A 17,936-nucleotide genomic window follows, 5' to 3' on the forward strand; every position below is an offset into this window, starting at 1 on the left:
GACCCTGCGCCCCAGCTGCCCCGGTGGGTGCTTTTCTGACCGGAAGAGGAGTCCCCATTTTTTTTTTAAGTTGTCTTTTTGGTGCTCAGTTTCATTTTGACACAGGATCTCATGATGTAGCCCTGACTGTCCTGGAATTCACTATATAAACCAGGCTGGCTTAGAACTCATGGAGATTTGCGTGCCTCTGCCTCCTAAGAGCTGGGATTAAAGGCATTTGTGTGCCACCATGCCTGACCATGAGTTCTTGTTGTTGTTGTCGTCGTCACTTTGTTTTGGTTTGTGTTTGAATTTTTTAAGCAAGATCTCATATAATCTCACATAGCTCACTGTGTAGCTAAAGAATGACTTTGATCGCTGATTGCTTGCCTCCTAAGTGTGGGGATTACAAACCTATACCACCATTCCTGTATTCATTTTCTTATGAAAGAAAAACCCCATTCCTTTTATGGTTGATATGTGTAATCCTCCCATTAACTAGAATAAAGATGTTATGGCAACTCATGGTGGCACACAACTTTGATCCCCAAGAGGCAGGCAGATCTCTGTGAATTCGAAGCCAGCCTAGCAAGTTCCAGGACAGACAGGATTATGCAGAGAGACCCTGTCTTAAAATAAAAACTAGAGAATAAAGATCTTAAGATTGTGAAATAGCTTCTTTTTATTAATTAATTAATTTATTTACATGGCAGTTGCAGCTTCCCACCCCCCCCTCCTCCCAGCCGCTCCCTCTCTTCTCACCTCTCCCACTGCACCCCTTCCTTTCTTCTCTGAGAAGGGTAGCCTCCCATAGATATCAATCCACCTTGGCATATCAAGTTGCAGTAGGACTGGTGCATCTTCTTTTATTGAGGCTAGGCAAGGCAGCACAGTTGGGGAAAAGAGGTCCAAAGGCAGACAACAGAGTCAGAAACAGCCCCTGCTCCTTCTGTTAGGAGTCCCACATGAAGATCAAACTGCAATATGTTCAGGGGGCCCATGTTCATCCCATGCATGCTCTCTGGTTGTGGTTCAGTCTCACTGAGCACCTATGGACCCAGGTTAGTTGATTCTGTAGATTTTCTTGTGGTGTCTTTGTCCTCTCTGGCTCCTTCAATCTTTCCTCCCCCACTTACACAAAATCCCTTGAGCTCCACCTAATGTTCGGCTGTGGGTCTCTGCAAATGTTGCTATTACTGCTGGGTGAAGCCTCTCAGATGACAGTTATGCTAGGTTCCTGTCTGCAGTTATAGCAGAATATCATTAATAGCAACAGGGGTGGGGCTCTCTCTCATGGCATGGGTCTTAAGTTGGTTGGTCATTCCCTCAATTTCTGCTCCTCTTTATCCCTACCATCTTGTTGGCAGGACAAATAGTACATCTAAGGATTTTATGGCTGGGTTGCTGTTCCCATCCCTCCATTGGAAGTCTTACCTACTTACAGGAGGTGGATGTTTCAGGTTCCATATCCCCCATAGCTAGGAGTCTTAGCTAGAGTCAACTTCATAGATTCCTAGGAGTTTCCATTGTCTTAGGTTTCTAGTTCATCCCAGAGATACCTCCCACCTCCCACTGATTTCAGTTCCCTTCCCCAGTTTTCTCTCTCCGTCCTCACCACACTTCTTTGGGTCTGTGGATTATAGCATGGCTATCCTGTACTTTCTGACTAATATCCACTAATAAGTGAGCACACACCATGTTTATCTTTCCGAGTCTGGTTTACCTCGCTCAGCATGATCTCTTTAGTTCCATCCATTTGCCTGCAAAGTTCATGATGTCCTTGTTTTTAATAGCTGCGCAATATTGTGTAAATGTATTTCATTTTCTTTATCTCTTCTTTGGTTGAAGGACATCTAGATTGTTTCCAGCTTCTGGCTATTATGAATAAAGCTACTATGAATATAGTTGAGCAAGTATCCTTGTGGTATGATAGAGTATCTTTTGAGTATATGCCCAGGAGCGATAGAGCTGTGTCTTGAAGTAGAACTTCTCCTGTTTTCTGAGAAACCACCAAGTTGATTTCCCAAGTGGCTGTACAAGTTTGCCCTCCAACCAGCAATAGAGGAGTGTTCCCCTTGCTCCACATCCTCACCAGCATGAGCTGTCACTTGAGTTTTTGATCTTAGACATTCTAATGGGTTTAAGATGGAATCTCAGAGTTGTTTTGATTGGCATTTCCCTGATGACTAAGGATGTTGAACATTTCTTTAAGTGCTTCCTGGCCATTAGAGAGTCCTCTATTGAGAATTTTCTGTTTAACTCTGTACCCCATTTTTAATTAAGGTTATTTTGGTTTTGAGGTCTAATTTCTTGAGTTCTTTATATATTTTAGATACCAGCCTTCTGTCAGATGCAGGGTTGGTGAAGATTTTTTCCCATGCTGTAGGCTGCCATTTTGTCCTATTGACAGTGTCCTTTGTCTTGCAGAAGATTTTCAGTTTCATGAGGTCCCATTTATTAATTGCTGATCTTACTGCCTGAGCTATTGGTGTTCTGTTCAAGAAACTGTCTCTTGTGCCAGTGCGTTCAAGGCTATCCTGCACTTTCTCTTCTGTCAAACTTAGTGCATTGGTTTTATGTTGAAGTCTTTGATCCACTTGGACATGAGTGTTGTGCAGGGTGATGGATAGGGATCTATTTGCATTCTACATGCAGATCCAGTTAGATCAGCATCATTTGTTGAAGATGCTTTCTCTTTTCCATTGTATGATTTTGGCTTCTTTGTCAAAAATCAAGCGTCCATATGTGCGTGGATTTACTTCTGGTTCTTTGATTCAATTCCAATGATCAACCTATCTGCCTTTATGACAATACCATGTGGTTTGAATTGCTATTGCTCTGTTGTACAGCTTGAAATCAGGGATGGTGATATCTCCAAAACTTCTTTTTTTGTAAAGGATTGTTTTAGCTATCCTGGGTTTTTTGGTTTTCCAATATGAAGTTGAGAATTGCTTTTTCAAGGTCTGTAAAGAATTGTGTTGGAATTTTGATTAGAATTGCATTGAATCTATAGATTGCCTTTGGTAAGACAACCATTTTCACTATGTTAATCCTACCAATCCATGAGCATAGGATATCTTTCCATCTTCTAATATCTTCCTCAGTTTCTTTCTTCAGAGACTTGAAGTTTCTGTCACACAGATCTTTCACTTGTTTGGTGAGAGTTATAGCAAGATATTTTATATTAGTTGTGGATATTGTGAAGGGTATTATTTCCCTAATTTCTTTCTCAGCCTGTTCATCATTTGTATAAAGAAGCACTACTGGGTTTTTGCTTTGTTTTGTTTTGTTTGTTTTAGTTAACTTTGTATCCAGCCACTTTGTTGAAGGTGTACAGCTTTTGTTGAATTTGTACAGCTGTACAAATTCTCTGGTAGATTTTGGGGGGTCACTTATGTATACTATCATATCATCTGTGAATAGTGATTCTTTGACTTCTTCCTTTTTAATTTGTATCCCCTTGATCTCCTTTAGTCGTCCTATTGTTCTAGCTAGAATTTCAAGTACTATATTGAATAGATACAGAGAGAGTGGACATCCTTGTCTTATTCCTGATTTTAGTGGATTTGCTTTAAGTTTTTCGCCATTTTATTTGATGTTGGCTAATGGCTTGCTGTATATTGCCTTTATTGTGTTTAGGTATGCAGATCCAAGGTACATACCTTTAAACACAGTGAAATCAGCTATAATCTCTCCAACACTCTTATCATGAAGGGGTATAGGATTTTGTTCAAGAGTTTTTCAACATCTAATGAGATGATCATGTGGGTTTTTTTTCTTTCAGTTTGTTTATATAGTGGGTAACATTGATGAATTCTCATATGTTGAACCATCCCTGTATTCCTGGGATGAAGCATACTTGACAATGGTGGATGATATTTTTGATATATTATTGTATTTGGCTTGCAAATATTTAATTTGAGTATTTTTGCATCAATGTTCATAAGAAAAATTGGTCGGAAATTCTTTCTTTGTTGAATCTTTGTATTGTTTATGTATCAGGGTGACTGTGGCCTTATAGGATGAGTTCTGGACTGAATCTCTGACTCTGTAAGCCAGCCCCAATTAAATGTTGTCTTTATAAGAGTTGCCTTGGTCATGGTGTCTATATCATCAAGGTGGGAGCATGGCAGCATCTAGAAAGGCATGGTGCAGGAGGAGCTGAGAGTTCTATATCTTCATCTGAAGGCTGCTAGTGGAAGACTGACTTCCAGGCAGCTAGGATGAGGGTCTTAAAGCCCAGACCCACAATGATACACCTACTCCAACAAGGCCACACCTACTGCAACAGGACCACACCTTTTAATAGTGCTACTGCCTGAACCAAGCATATGCATATCATCACAGAACCCCACACATTAATAATGGGAGACTTCAACACCTAACTCACCTCAATGAATAGGTCATCCAGACAGAAACTAAACAGAGAAATAATGAAACTAACAGATGTTATAAATAAAATAAGCCTAACATATCTACAGAACATTTCACCCAAACACAAAAGAATATACCTTCTTCTCAGCACCTTATGGAACCTTCTCCAAAATTGACCATATACTCAGTCACAAAGCAAGTGTCAACATATACAAGAAGAGTGAAATAACTCTCTGTATCTTATCGCTACCATGGATTAAAGCTGGATTTGGACAACAGAAACAACAGAAAGCCTACAAACTCATGGAAACTGAACAACTCTCTACTCGGTGATCACGGGTGTCTGTTCACAGCAGTAAAACCATAACTAAGACAGGTTCAATGTGTGATTTAAGCTTTAATAATGTTTCACTTACAAATGTGGGTGCCCTTGCATTTGGGACATTGATATTTAGAATTGAAACATCATCTTTGTTGATTTTTCCTTTGACGAGTATGAAGTGTCCTTCCCCATCTCTTTTGATTAATTTTGGCTGTAGTAGAATGGCTACTTCAGCTTGCTTCTTGGGTCTGTTTGCTTGGAAAATCTTTTTCCACCACTTTAAGATGATAAATATCTTTCTTGCTGAGGTGTTTCTTATATGGAACAAAATAATGAATCTTGTTTTCATACCCACTCTGTTAACCTGTGTCTTTTTATTGAGGAATTGAATCCATTGATGTTGAGAGATATTAATGAACAATATTTTTAATTCCTGTTATTTTAATGTTAGTGGTTCTGGAGAGCTAATACCCACTTCTGGCCTCTGAAGGTACAGGAATACATGTGGTTTATAGCCATACATGCTGGAAAGACCATACACAGAAGGTGAAATTTACATATAATATAAATAAATTAATTAATTAAAAGAAAAACCGGAGGCAGAATATCATCTTGGCAGCAGGTAGACTTAAATAACAACAACAGGAGGAGGGGAAGGAAGAGGAGGAGGAGGAGGAGGAGGAAGACAAACCACACAGTGCAAACCAACCACACATTGCGAAGAACATGTTTTTCCATAGAGGCATATAAACAAATAACAATAGCCAGCTGTAATGAATAATCGGAAGTAACCTCACTCCTCTCCACTGCACCTGGAAGGAGTGTGCAAACACATTCCAAAACCAGTTCACCGTTTTGAAGAAACTGAGGTCTCAAGACTGTCACCTTATAAATTTGAAGTTCTGTAACAAAGTCTACATTCATTATTATTGTTGTTGTTGTTATTTAAGTCTACCTGCTGCCAAGATGATATTCTGCCTCCGGTTTTTCTTTTAATTAATTAATTTATTTATATTATATGTAAATTTCACCTTCTGTGTATGGTCTTGCCAGCATGTATGGCTATAAACCACATGTATTCCTGTACCTTCAGAGGCCAGAAGTGGGTATTAGCTCTCCAGCAACCGATGTTACCATGGGGGCAGTGCTGGTAATCAAACATGGGTCCAGATCGTGTTCTTAGCTTCTGGGCCATCTCTCTGACACCTCCAAAATTCTTTTTAGCATGTAGCCTTCATCTAAAAACCATAAGCTGTGCGAGTTTTGGTTTATTTTTTGTTTTGTTTTGTTTTGTTTCTTGAGACAGAGTCTTACTATGTAGCCATGGCTGGCCTCGGACTCCCAGAGACCTGCCTGCCTCTGCCTCCTGAGTGCTGATATTACAGCTAAAAGCTCATGAGCTATAATGTCGCACTTCAGTTTCTAAGCAGAAGTTAAAGTTATACATGAAGTATTTCTTAGAGGATTCTTAAGGGTTTATGTTGTGAACTGTTCTGTAACATATATCTTAATGTTACAGGGATCAAATGTCTTTCCTTCTTTGGTCAAAAATTGGAAGTTTCCTGGCTGTTGGGACCATTAAAGGAAATTTGCTCATTTATAATCATCAGACATCTCGAAAGATTCCTGTTCTTGGTAGGTTCTACCTGGAAACACTGCTACACGTTTGCAATGCTGTTCTGAGAGTTGGTTCCATTGTCTAGGATTTCCCTGAGATGGCACAGAAAAATGTTTCCCTGGTCCATCTTAGATACCTGTCCAAGAAGATCCCTCTCCCGCTTGTTAAGATTTCCTGAGTTAAGGTCAGCCTGTGTCTTTGGCCATCAGGACATTAATGGTACCCATTTCCCCTCTCACACCCAGGTTGTATCTCTAGACATAGAATAGCTCATATGTGTATCAACACCTGTTGACCCCACATGTTAGTTAATTTTAGTCAGTGTGGTTGTACTATACCATATACTAATTTTAATCCACATAGTGAGTAAAGCAAAATGTCCAGTGCCTGCTTACATGGGGAATATCCATGTTGAGTGCAGACTTTGGAATGTGGGTAGTTTGCCCATGTGACCTTGCATGGAGTGCTCTGATTCCTTCCCCCTCTGTTCACTTGGCCTTGGCCCCTTGAATACCCAGGAAGACTGACCCTCTTCACTGTAGCATCATTCTGATGAGTGGTAGAGTGAGCAGGGCTAACTGCATGCAGGTGGCCAGAAAAGCATCCCCTCCACTAAGGGAGTCAGCAAACGCTGGAGATAGCGGCACCTGCAGGACACTTGAGGAAGTGCTTCCCATTAAGAGCATAGCGTCATTTTAAATTCTTTTCACATGTCTCTCTTTAGTATTAATTTTAATTTTTAGTGATGAGAGATAAATAGAAGCATCATTAATCTATTAGACCAAACTAAAATTTTCTCCCAGTTACAAAAATCAGCTTTTCCCACATAAATTGTCTGTCTGACCCCTGTAGGCATTTTGTTTCCCACTTTATCTCTGAAAATGTCTTCCAGTCCATTTATAAGCCCCAGAGATTTGGACACTGGATGTGTGGGGAAATAGTATGTCAGAGCATGATCATTCTCATATCAGGCTGTCATATGAACACAATGTTGTGTGTAATCTGTATTTAATATGAATATGATTCTGCCACATTTTTTTTTTCAAGACAGGGTTTCTCTCTTTGCCCTGGCAGTCCTAAAACTCTCTATAGACCAGGCTAGCCTCGAACTCAGAGAGATTTGCCTGTCCCTGCCTCCCTATTGCTGGGATTAAAGGTGTGTGCCACCACTGTCCAGCACCATATTTTTACTTAATAATCATATGAAAACATACCTGAAAAGACTAGAATTAATTGCCATGTCAGGACCATTAGATAAGTATGTTGTTGCCTCTCTCATGCTTGTTTGGGATTCGAGGCTCAGCTCTGTTTCCTTTTGACCGTTTAAAAAAGATTTGTCTTTATTATTTTAAACTATGTTTAGGTTTTGCTACACATGAGTGCAGATGCCGTAATGGCCAGAGGTGTTGAATCCACTGGAGCTGAGATTACTGAAGGTTTTAAACCACCTGCTCTGGGTGCTGGGAACTGAGGTTGGGTCCTCTGGGGAAAGAGCAAATGCTCCTAACCCCTGGGCTCTCTCTCCAGCTCCTCTTCTTAACTTTTCTTAAGATCAGGTCATCCCACCCTTGGGTGCTTGATCCACCAGCACTGGATAGTAACCTAATATGCATTTCATGTTGTACTGATCTGTGCCTTTGAGCTCAACAAGATGCTGGCATTTCTTGCTATGCGGTGTTCTGATATGTACACGTTAGTTATGACAGTTTAATTAAATAATGCCAGTCTCCCGTTTCGGATACCAAAGTGACCAGAAGTACTAGGTCATTACTCACGTCAGGTCACCAGAGAACTCTAGCTCATGTTAACTGTTCTTACTGATGTTATGCTGAACCTGAGTTTTGAGCAGTGTGACAGTGTATCGGGAAAAAAGGAAGGGTTCTTCTCCCTTTCCTTGGTAAAGAGAAGAATTTATGGGCCAGTGAGATGGCTCAGCAGGTAAAGGCACTCGCTGCCAAACCTTACAACATGAATGCAATCCCTGAAACCCACGTGGTGAAGGAGAGAATCAATTCCCAAAGGTTGTCCTTTGACCTCTGCATGTGCGCTGTGGAACACACATGCACACATGCATGTACCATGTATGTGCACATGCACACACACACATAAGCAAATAAATAAATAAATGTAATTTTCAAGAAGAAAGGCATTTGTCTTCAGCACCTTTCAGCCTCTCTTCACGTAATCCTTCCCTTTCCTGGTTTCGCTGCATCACCTGGGTCCTTTAATCCAAGAGAAACACAGTCTGCCCACAGGCTCGTCTCTAAACGCTCCCTTCACCTTTGTGCTTTAGGATTTCCTTCCTTTAAGATATTACAAGCTGCCGGGCGTGGTGGCACACGCCTTAATCCCGGCACTCGGGAGGCAGAGGCAGGCGGAGTTCTGAGTTCGAGGCCAACCTGGTCTACAGAGTGAGTTCCAGGCTATACAGAGAAACCCTGTATATTACAAGCTTGGTTCTGTGATAAATCAACAAAATTTGTAGAGGAAAACATTGTTCCCTGATAAGACCTGTTTATATTATCCAGACAAAAAGTTGTTATATACCATCATTTTACATTCTAGCTTAGTGATGATGTATTTGATATAAGTTTGCATAGACACTAAGGGCTTTCATGGGAGTAGAACCGCTTGTCTGTTCAGTCCCCTGGCACATAAGATTAACATAACTAATTTTTTTATCTGTTTTGAGAAGTTCACATGTCAGCAAAAATTGCCTCCTTTTTTTTTCAGGAAAACATACTAAGAAAATTACATGTGGATGTTGGAATTCGGAGAATCTCCTGGCTTTGGGAGGCGAAGATAAAATGATTACAGTTAGTAACCAGGAAGGCGACACAATAAGACAGGTAACACGCCACCATCTCTCTAGGTGCGACGTTCATTTTTCCTTGTGAGAAACAGTTTTATGTCAAATTAATGTATAAAAGTTTATTTAAGTCACTGTGGAATATGCTTATAATTCCATATTTTTAAAGATACTGATTTAGTTTATTTTTGGTGTATGAGTGTTTGCCTGCAGTTATGTATGTATACCATGTGCATTCCTGGTGCCGTCAGAAGAGGGTGTCGCCAGGTTTCCTGGAATTGGAGTTACAGATGTTTACTAGCCATCATGTGGGCACTGGGAACTGACCCTGGGTCCTCTGTAAGGGCAACAAGTGCTCTTAACTACTGCGCCAGCTCTCCAGCCCCCAGTTTTATGTTTTAAGGATCAGAAACCTTTGTCTGTTCCCATGCATCCATATACATGCACAGCACCCAGATACAAGTGAGCACACAAACTTTCACACTTGCATATGCACACACACACACACACACACACACACACACAAATCCTTTTTTACTAGGAATTTTTTTCTTTAAGATGAATAAATTAGCTATTAAAGGAACTATATGTTCCCCTTTGATATCAAATGGATTATCATCTCTGTGGTTACAGACAGTATGTTTGTGAAGTTTTATGCATGCATGCTGATAAAATGGTAAGAACTAGAGAACTGTGGACTCCAAATCAGGATTCCTGAGTCTAAAGCTTTAATGGATATACCTTTAATGGATATGTTAAATAGTTTCCAAAGGAATCCTGACTAAATCTCAATTAAGATGAATTCCTTCTGTTGAAATTTCTCAAACTTGATTTGATCCTAAGAGGATCTCTTCTTCAGAGAATCTGCATTGTCAATAGCTACCTAGCATCACCACTGGGGGAATTATTCTGTGAACCACTATCTATACCTCAGCGCCCTGGTGTACTGTCTATACAGTCCATACCTCAGTGCCCTACTGTACTGTCTGAATTAGGCTGCACTGACTGAAATACTCTTGGAATATCTGCTTAGGCACACAGATAAACCTTCCTTGGTCTATACTGTACAGACAGTTGGAAATGTGATGTATTTGTCAGCTGTTGCTGTATAACAAAATATCTCAAAATGTAGAAGCTTAAAACATCAGTGTTTCATTGTTGTTGACAAGGAATCCAGATGCAGCTTCTTGGGGTGCCTCTGCCTCAGAATCTCCCACAAGGCCGTTTCTAAGCTCACTTACGTAGTGGTTGGTAGAGTTCAGCTCCTTGCAGATCTCTGTTCCTATACAGACTCACTCTGTCCACTGTAAGTCCTGACTCCCTACTGTGTGGATCTCTCCCGTGAAGTGTGCTGGAGTTGAATGTGGTTTATCACCCAAGGGTTCGTGTGTCTGAAGTCTGGTCTCTCGTTTACATACTGTGGGGAAGTAGGGGAGCCTTGGAGGAGTTGGAGCCTGGTAGGAGGTGATGGAGTGTGGACAGGAAGGAATTCGTGTAGCTCTCTTGGGACTCTTATTTACAATTAGGCAAAGGTTGTTATGAAAGGTTCTTCGCCTTCACCAGGACTTTCCTATTCACACACACGCCTGCCGGGATACTAGGGAGTCTTCTAAAAGACACTTGGCCTTTCATGAGGACTTACCAAGTTTTGTGGTCCAGCTTTTATGCTTTATAGCTTTGGGAGGCGGTAACAACCAGTACACTTTAGACTGTGAATCTTTAAAAGACAGAAGACAACCTGTGAAAGAACCTAATGGGGAAACTCCCACTCAACTCCTGATTCGGCGTGCACCCAAGAATCACGAATAGAACACAACACCTTGATGTAACAACACGAGGTATTTTAATGGCGGAGCTCTGGGTCGAAACGTATCTCACACAGGAGACAGTGGATTCGACCACGAGGCTTGGAAGCTAGGGGTTTTTATAGAAAAGGAGTGGGGCTGGAGGAGGAATTGGCGCGGTTTCACATGATTGGTCCATTTAAACATCAGCAGCCTGTTAACATTTAACTGAGGTCAGAGGGGTGGGAGATAGGGAGGTGATGGGCCTGCCCGGGCATGTCCTGGTCTGGTCTGCTATGTTCTCAGCCCCAGGTTTCAAAGCTCACAAACAACTCTTTGGGCTACTTGACATACATTACATGAATCACAGGTCTCAAGTTTTATTTCCTTTCACCTGAATAAGGCAAAGTGCGGGCAAATGTTATCACAGAGGTTGGGAGTGTGGCTCAGTTCACGAGGCTCTGTGCTCAGTCCTTAGGACCAGTAAATCAGTAAGTAAATAGTAACAGAATTATAAGTTTCAAATTATAAGGACTGTAAGAACATGACAGTCGTCGTGTTGTGTTTTCCTATCTTTCTCCTGTAGCAGTAAGGAAGTGGGTGGGTTACCCAGAATGCCATCTCCCTTCCATCTTAGCTTCTGGCCTTTTCCAGGACGCATCCTTATCTGCCAGCTGAAAGCTCCTGCCTCAGGGTTCTGTCTGCATTTCAGCCCCGGGAAAGGGAGAAAGGGAGGCAAAACACTAGAAATTAGTGGAGAAGCTCAGCCAAAAGCAGCCTTGTTGGTTTCCTTTCCTGTCATAGCCCAGCCATATGGTCACACCCACACGTGTGCTCGTGCACGCGTGCATATGTGGTGGACGTGAGTGCACATGTGTACTACAGCACGTGAATGGAGATCAGAGAACAACTTCGTGGGGTCAGTTCTCTCCTTCTGCCTTTATATGGAATCTGGGACTTAAGCTCAGGTCATTGGGCACATATGCCAAACACTTTTGTCCACCCAGCCAAGTCACTGCCTCAAACCAGTATACTTTCTAAGATTCTTCTGGCCTTCTCAATGCTGTTTGCTCCGACATGAGATCTAGTCACCTTGCAGTTTTGATCATTCTATTCTGCTGCCCTTTAGAAACAGAACAATAGATGCACGTTTACTGCTGCCCTGCCCCCAATCCAGGTGCCCACACTGGACATCCCTGGTGTGTTCTTACAGTTTTTGTTCCTCTGAGTCATAAATGACCTTGGGATACTTTTTTCTACAGAGCATCACAGGAGATCATTACATCTTGCCAGTATTTGCATACAAGATAACTGTTTGCACTTTCTAACCTTAAGAAGTCTCCTTCCCAAAGTAGGCATACCACGGAAAGTGTCACTTGTAGGCAAAGCACACTGCGCACGTCTTGTCTCTGCTGCTGTGTGTCTGTTGTGGTTCAGAAAATCACCCCTCTGTCACTTCTGCTCACCCTGCTCAGCATATATCTTGCTCTGGTGGCTAGAGACTGCTCTGGTGGTTCTGTCTTGTCTTGGTTATGCAGCTTTAGGGATTGAACCTAGAGCTGTGTACTGTGCCAGCGCCCTAACCCTGAGCTGCACCCCAGGCCATTATCCTTTGCATTTGAGACAAGGCCTCCCTTTGTAGCTCAGGCTGGCCTGGAACTCATTACAGAACCCAGGCTGGTTTTAAACACATGACCATCCTTGGACCTTCCTCGACCTCCTGGAAGTCTTAAAGTGTGATAATTCTACATTTTGCTTTTAGAAAATACTTGGTAGTTTTTTTAAAATTCTGCTTGAAATATCTAGAAAGGCAATGTACACATGTATAAAATAATTGACACACGGTAATGATGAAACAGTATTACAGAATATGAGAGCCACACTGAGAGGTGACATTTGGCATGACCACTTGTTCTATTGGGGAAGCTGTAGATAAAAATGATATGACCCTTCAGGATGGACCTTTGAAAAAAGCTGACAAAACTATACACGCGGTACCAGCCAAACAATACCATTTCCAGACCTTCACCCAGCAAAATAAGTCTCCTACAGCACACGAGTACAGTCTGCGGCTGCAGAGATGGCTCAGCAGTCACGAGCACTTGCCCTTGTCGAGGGCTGGGGTTCAATTCCCAGCGTCCACATGGAAGTTTACAGTGTTTTATAACTCCAGTTTCAACGCCCTCTTAGGACTGAGGGCAAGCACCAGGCACACACATGGTGTGTGAACATACATGCAAGCAAAATCACACACATAAAATAAATCTTAAAAAAAAAAAGTATTGAAAAATAAAAGGTCAGTGTCCCAGTACTTTTTAACATGGCCTTTCCCATTTTTATGAGTAGCCTCCTGTCTCTGTTTTATTATATAATCTCCCTTGCTCTGGCTCTCATGGTTGTGTTTTGGGGACTCTCGATGTCTCTTGTTCCTCTGCGGATGATATTATTTTGAACTTTAAGCTCATGTTCGTCAGAGTTTGCCAGACTTGGAGCATTTGGCTCAGTCCTTCAGGGTATGATGGACCTGGCTCCTTCAGCTTTTTATATAAATGTCTCCCCTTAGAACTCCCAGACTCCTCAGTGTGTAAGCAGGAACCCCAGGCCATTAATAAGGAAAAGCAGGTCAAGGGCTACAAGTTTGAAATGAATATTGTTTTTTCTGACCAGACCACCAGCTATGAAGTAGGCTTCCCTGCTGGGTACCCCCCCTCTTCCCCTCCCCACCCCAACTGTGCCAGAGCTGCAGCCTGAGCATGCTCACACCCTCTCTGCTTTCAGGGTGATACCTGCTGATCTCCGTCAATTCTTCCTTGAGCTTAACTGTCTCCTTTAAAGAGTACATGTTCTGTTCCATCCAGAATTTCTAGGTATTTGGGACAGTAGGATTCTCAGGTCCACAGACCAAAATTAGTCATAGATAGAAGCAAGCATCATGTTTTATTAATACCTGGAATGAATCTCTAAGGTTTGTTTTTAGAGAGGGGAGGCATTGTGAACTGAAACTGGGGCTTGAGACACATCTAGCATGTGTCCTGTCACTGAGCTCCAGCCTGTGGAGAGTGACCTGAGATTGTTCACAGTGATGATCTTCTCGCCCCTGTAGACAGCAGTGAAATCAGAGCCAAGCGACATCAAGTTCTCCGCAAGCAAGACAGATGAGCGAGTTTCTTCTGCTGAGAACACAGTAAGCGTCCGAACTCAAGCCCACACCCAAAGCCTTTGCTAGTTCTCCTCTGGCTCGGCCTTTGATACACTTATTGTTCCTTTAATCAAGGTGAGCCGTGGAACATTTGTGTTTGCCATTGCTGCTGCCTCCCATGCCAGCAGCTGAGGGCATTTCCTGCTATGGCTGAGGCTGCTGTGCCCATTCCTGTGCCAGCAAAACATAGCGGTCCCTTTAAGAATGGAAACTCTGATATCTGTGTGATTTAAGAAAAAAATTTTTTTCACATTGGCAGATGGTAAACAGAGCTCTGAAAATCATAGCTTATATTTCTGTAACAGGTACAATTTCCTTGCTGGATTGTAACATTCTAGAGTCCTAATAATTTTCATAATCAACACGAAAATATGGAAGGAGGTGATGTTTCTTTATTTCCTGAAAGGCTATGTTTTAAATTGATGCTGCTGTACCTGATAACATTTTAGAGTCCAGGAAATACAGCAAGGTGACATCTCTACCATAAGTAAGAATCCACGTCGCCCTTCCTGACATTAGGGTGTCCTCCTGCGTCAACTGTAGTTTGCTCTCCTGTTGCGTGAGTAACACAGGGATCCCACTTGAGCCGCACAGGCACATCGGGTGGAAAGTGATGCTAAAATGAGCCAGTGTGCCCTCAGGAATGCACCCCTCACCTCCAGTTGACCCCTCAGGAACGCACGCCTCACATCCAGCATACTCTCGGGAATGCACACCTCACCTCGCTGCCTCCCAAGCCAAGCGGTCTCTTAGAATGAAAGCGTCTATACTGCCAAAGCTAATTCAGCTGTAGCAAAAGTATGCCCGAGTCACTCTCCTAAACAGCACAGGATCTGAGAAGAGGTACAGAGACGTCAAAAGACTGTACAGCTCCAAGAGCACACTGAAAATACATAAAGCCAAAGACCTCTGCCACACTGTACATCAGTAAATGGTTTTTTTGCTAGTTTTGTTGGTTACGTTTTATACTAATGTTAGCATTTAACACATCCAGCTTTGGCTCACTGTTCACAATGGGGTTTAGCTGTCAGACTTGTTTGTCGGTCTTCTCATGAAATGCCGAGTAACTCTCTCCTCCTGTCTCCTGGTCTTTTCTGGTAGATAAGTGCAGTGGTTGGCAAGAAAATGCTGTTTCTTTTTCATCTGAATGAACCAGATAACCCGGTGGATCTGGAGTTTCAGCAAGCCTATGGCAATATCGTCTGCTATAGTTGGTATGTACAAAAAGCTAATTATAGGGGGAAATGTGTAGGTTTTTTGCTTGCCTATTATGTTTAAGTCCATCCAGAACCTTGTATTCTGTATATGGCTTTTTTTTTTCATTGTAGTCTGTGAACTTATGTTTAACACCACCTAGCGTGTTGTCTGATACACAATAGGGCCTTGATGAGTTATATTTTATCATATTTAGGTTTTTGTCATCTTGCCTGAGATAGCTCCTCTTTAATCCTATTATCGCTTTGCTGCCCTAGGTATGGAGATGGCTACATCATGATTGGCTTTTCCCGCGGGACGTTTTTGGCTATTTCTACTCACTTTCCGGAAGTTGGGCAAGAGATATTTAAGGCTCGTGACCATAAGGATAATCTAACCAGTGTGGCCTTGTCACAGACTCTGAACAAAGCTGCCACATGTGGCGATAACTGGTTAGTTAGAGTCACATATTTCTGGAAATATGGGGGATGCTCAAGAGAACCAGCAGAACATTGTGGCTGACATGCATGTGACCCACACACACACACCACACACACACACACACTTTCTTGAGCTCTTTGAACGTGTTTACAATGAGAAAAGGCTTTAAGTCCACTGTTGCCCTGTCTGTATTCACATGGTCAGCGCTCACAGTCTCGTGATGATGTATAGTGAAATAGCGAGACTGTGGGACAGAGAAGACATCTAAAGGTTCTATGCCTCAGAGCCAAAGAATAAAGTGGACTATGCTTGAAGTCAATCTTAGAACTAAAATGGACATTTCAGATTACACTCCACCTGCCTCTTTCCCATCCAACTGTAAACCAGGACAGGTGTACAGACTGAAGGGCTTTGGAAGCTAAGTAGTAACAGGCCAATTAAAGGACAAGAGCAGATTTCAGTGTACCACCAGCTCAGCAGAGAGTCCTCCATTCGTCTGCCAGCCTTTCCTAGCCAGTACTCACAGCAGCCTGCAGCCTAAAAGTGGGCTCTAGAGCCCAGATAGAGGGCCGTGGAGAAGCCATTGACTCCAAGCTGAAGCTGCAGAGAAAGAGCACACACACACACGCATTCACTCACATACGCATGCACGTGGAGGGAGCATCCAACAGCAGGGCCTGGAGGGGATGGGGGAGTGCCTAGAAATAACGTATAAAAATGCCAGAATGAACCCAATACAAATCAGGGTCTGGAAGGGTGTGTGTATGTGTGTGTGTGTGTGTCTAGAAACAATGTATAAAAATGCCAAAATGAACCCAATACAAATCTATGCCCTTTTTTCTTTACCTTTCAGCATAAAAATCCATGATCTGACAGAACTGAGAGACATGTATGCTATAATTAATCTGGATGATGAGAATAAAGGTATTGGCCTGGCTGAAGCCAGTTCGTATTTTGTCGTTGTTGTTGTTGTGAAGAATAGTGATAGCTGTGTGCTTTGCGTTCCTTTGGAAGGAATCAAATTAACACCTTGCCTGAAGTGCCCTAAAGTAGTTCCCTTCCTTTAGGAACTGTGTTAAGTCCTACTACTCAACTAAAAAGTTGTTAGGACTCTTCCGCATCAGAGGCTTAGAGCACACTGCCCTGACCCCAGAGGTACAAAGGATGGAACGTTTTGTTTGAGCCACAGTGAAGTGACTTGGCACCCGGATTCCCTTATTAGTGTATAGTGAAATAGCAAGATGATTTAGGGAAGACAGCATCTAAAGTTTTGATGCCTTTTACATGAAACTGTTTATTTGATTGCCTACAGCAGTATATTGTATTTTCGGATGACAGTTTCTTTTACAATTTGCTCTAGGGCTGGGTACCTTATCCTGGACGGATGATGGTCAGTTGCTAGCGCTGTCCACGCAAAGAGGCTCACTGCATGTCTTCCTGACCAAGCTGCCCATCCTCGGGGACGCCTGTCACACAAGGATTGCGTATCTCACCTCCCTCCTGGAGGTCACCGTGGCCAACCTCATTGAAGGAGTATGTGAATCATATGGTCTGTCCCTTGTTTACAAGTCAAAACGGCTGTAACGGCTAGTTCACTACTGTTCAATACTGTGTTGTAGGAGCCGCCAATCACAGTCTCTGTGGATGTGGAACCCACCTTTGTCGCAGTAGGGCTCTATCATCTGGCCGTGGGGATGAATAACCGGGCTTGGTTTTATGTCCTTGGTGAAAATGGCAAGTCTAAGTCCATGTGTTGTCTTCCTGTACAGCGTCCTCTTTCTGTGGCTTTTGGAAAGCTCTAGAAGTGATGGTTAAACATGAGCCCTCCACTCGTCTTCATCCTGACGTCTCTTTCTTGACTTAAATGGCTTTGTTTCCACTCTAAAATCTTTACATGACTTCTAAACAGAGTGTGCTCTTTGCTCCTGTAGTAAAGACAGCATGGTATGAGAGTTTCTACTACAGAGGCCTGGCTTTGAGGTCCCTTTCTGTCTTTGCTAAAGGACTGTAGCTACCCTGTGAACTTGACTATCTGGAAGATAAAACTGCTTTAAAGGGATCATGAAGCACAGGCGGTGACATTAAGTGAGTGACCTCACACCACACAGTGGCACTGTTGAGGCACATCTAAGCGGACAGTGCATAACTGACAGTGGCCATTCCTTCCTGGTTTTGTTCTCTGAATAATGCTGAATATAAGAAGGTGGTCTTTCTTC

The 17,936-nt window shown here is 42.5% G+C and overlaps 1 protein-coding gene across 2 annotated transcripts in view; it reads left to right on the forward strand.

Moving 5' to 3' along the window:
* The window catches only part of Wdr19 (WD repeat domain 19), a 97,867-nt gene that overhangs the window by 7,276 nt on the left and 72,655 nt on the right, over nucleotides 1-17,936 (forward strand). For both annotated transcript variants that reach the window (XM_029477401.1, XM_021163489.1), the window contains exons 5-12: nucleotides 6,195-6,310; nucleotides 9,027-9,142; nucleotides 13,990-14,070; nucleotides 15,187-15,299; nucleotides 15,558-15,731; nucleotides 16,574-16,644; nucleotides 17,081-17,253; nucleotides 17,340-17,454. In XM_029477401.1, the coding sequence (XP_029333261.1) occupies nucleotides 6,195-6,310; nucleotides 9,027-9,142; nucleotides 13,990-14,070; nucleotides 15,187-15,299; nucleotides 15,558-15,731; nucleotides 16,574-16,644; nucleotides 17,081-17,253; nucleotides 17,340-17,454 (959 nt within the window). The remainder of the gene's footprint in view (nucleotides 1-6,194; nucleotides 6,311-9,026; nucleotides 9,143-13,989; nucleotides 14,071-15,186; nucleotides 15,300-15,557; nucleotides 15,732-16,573; nucleotides 16,645-17,080; nucleotides 17,254-17,339; nucleotides 17,455-17,936) is intronic.

This window comes from Mus caroli, chromosome 5 (genome assembly GCF_900094665.2).
Source record: "Mus caroli chromosome 5, CAROLI_EIJ_v1.1, whole genome shotgun sequence".
Lineage (NCBI taxonomy): Eukaryota > Metazoa > Chordata > Mammalia > Rodentia > Muridae > Mus > Mus caroli.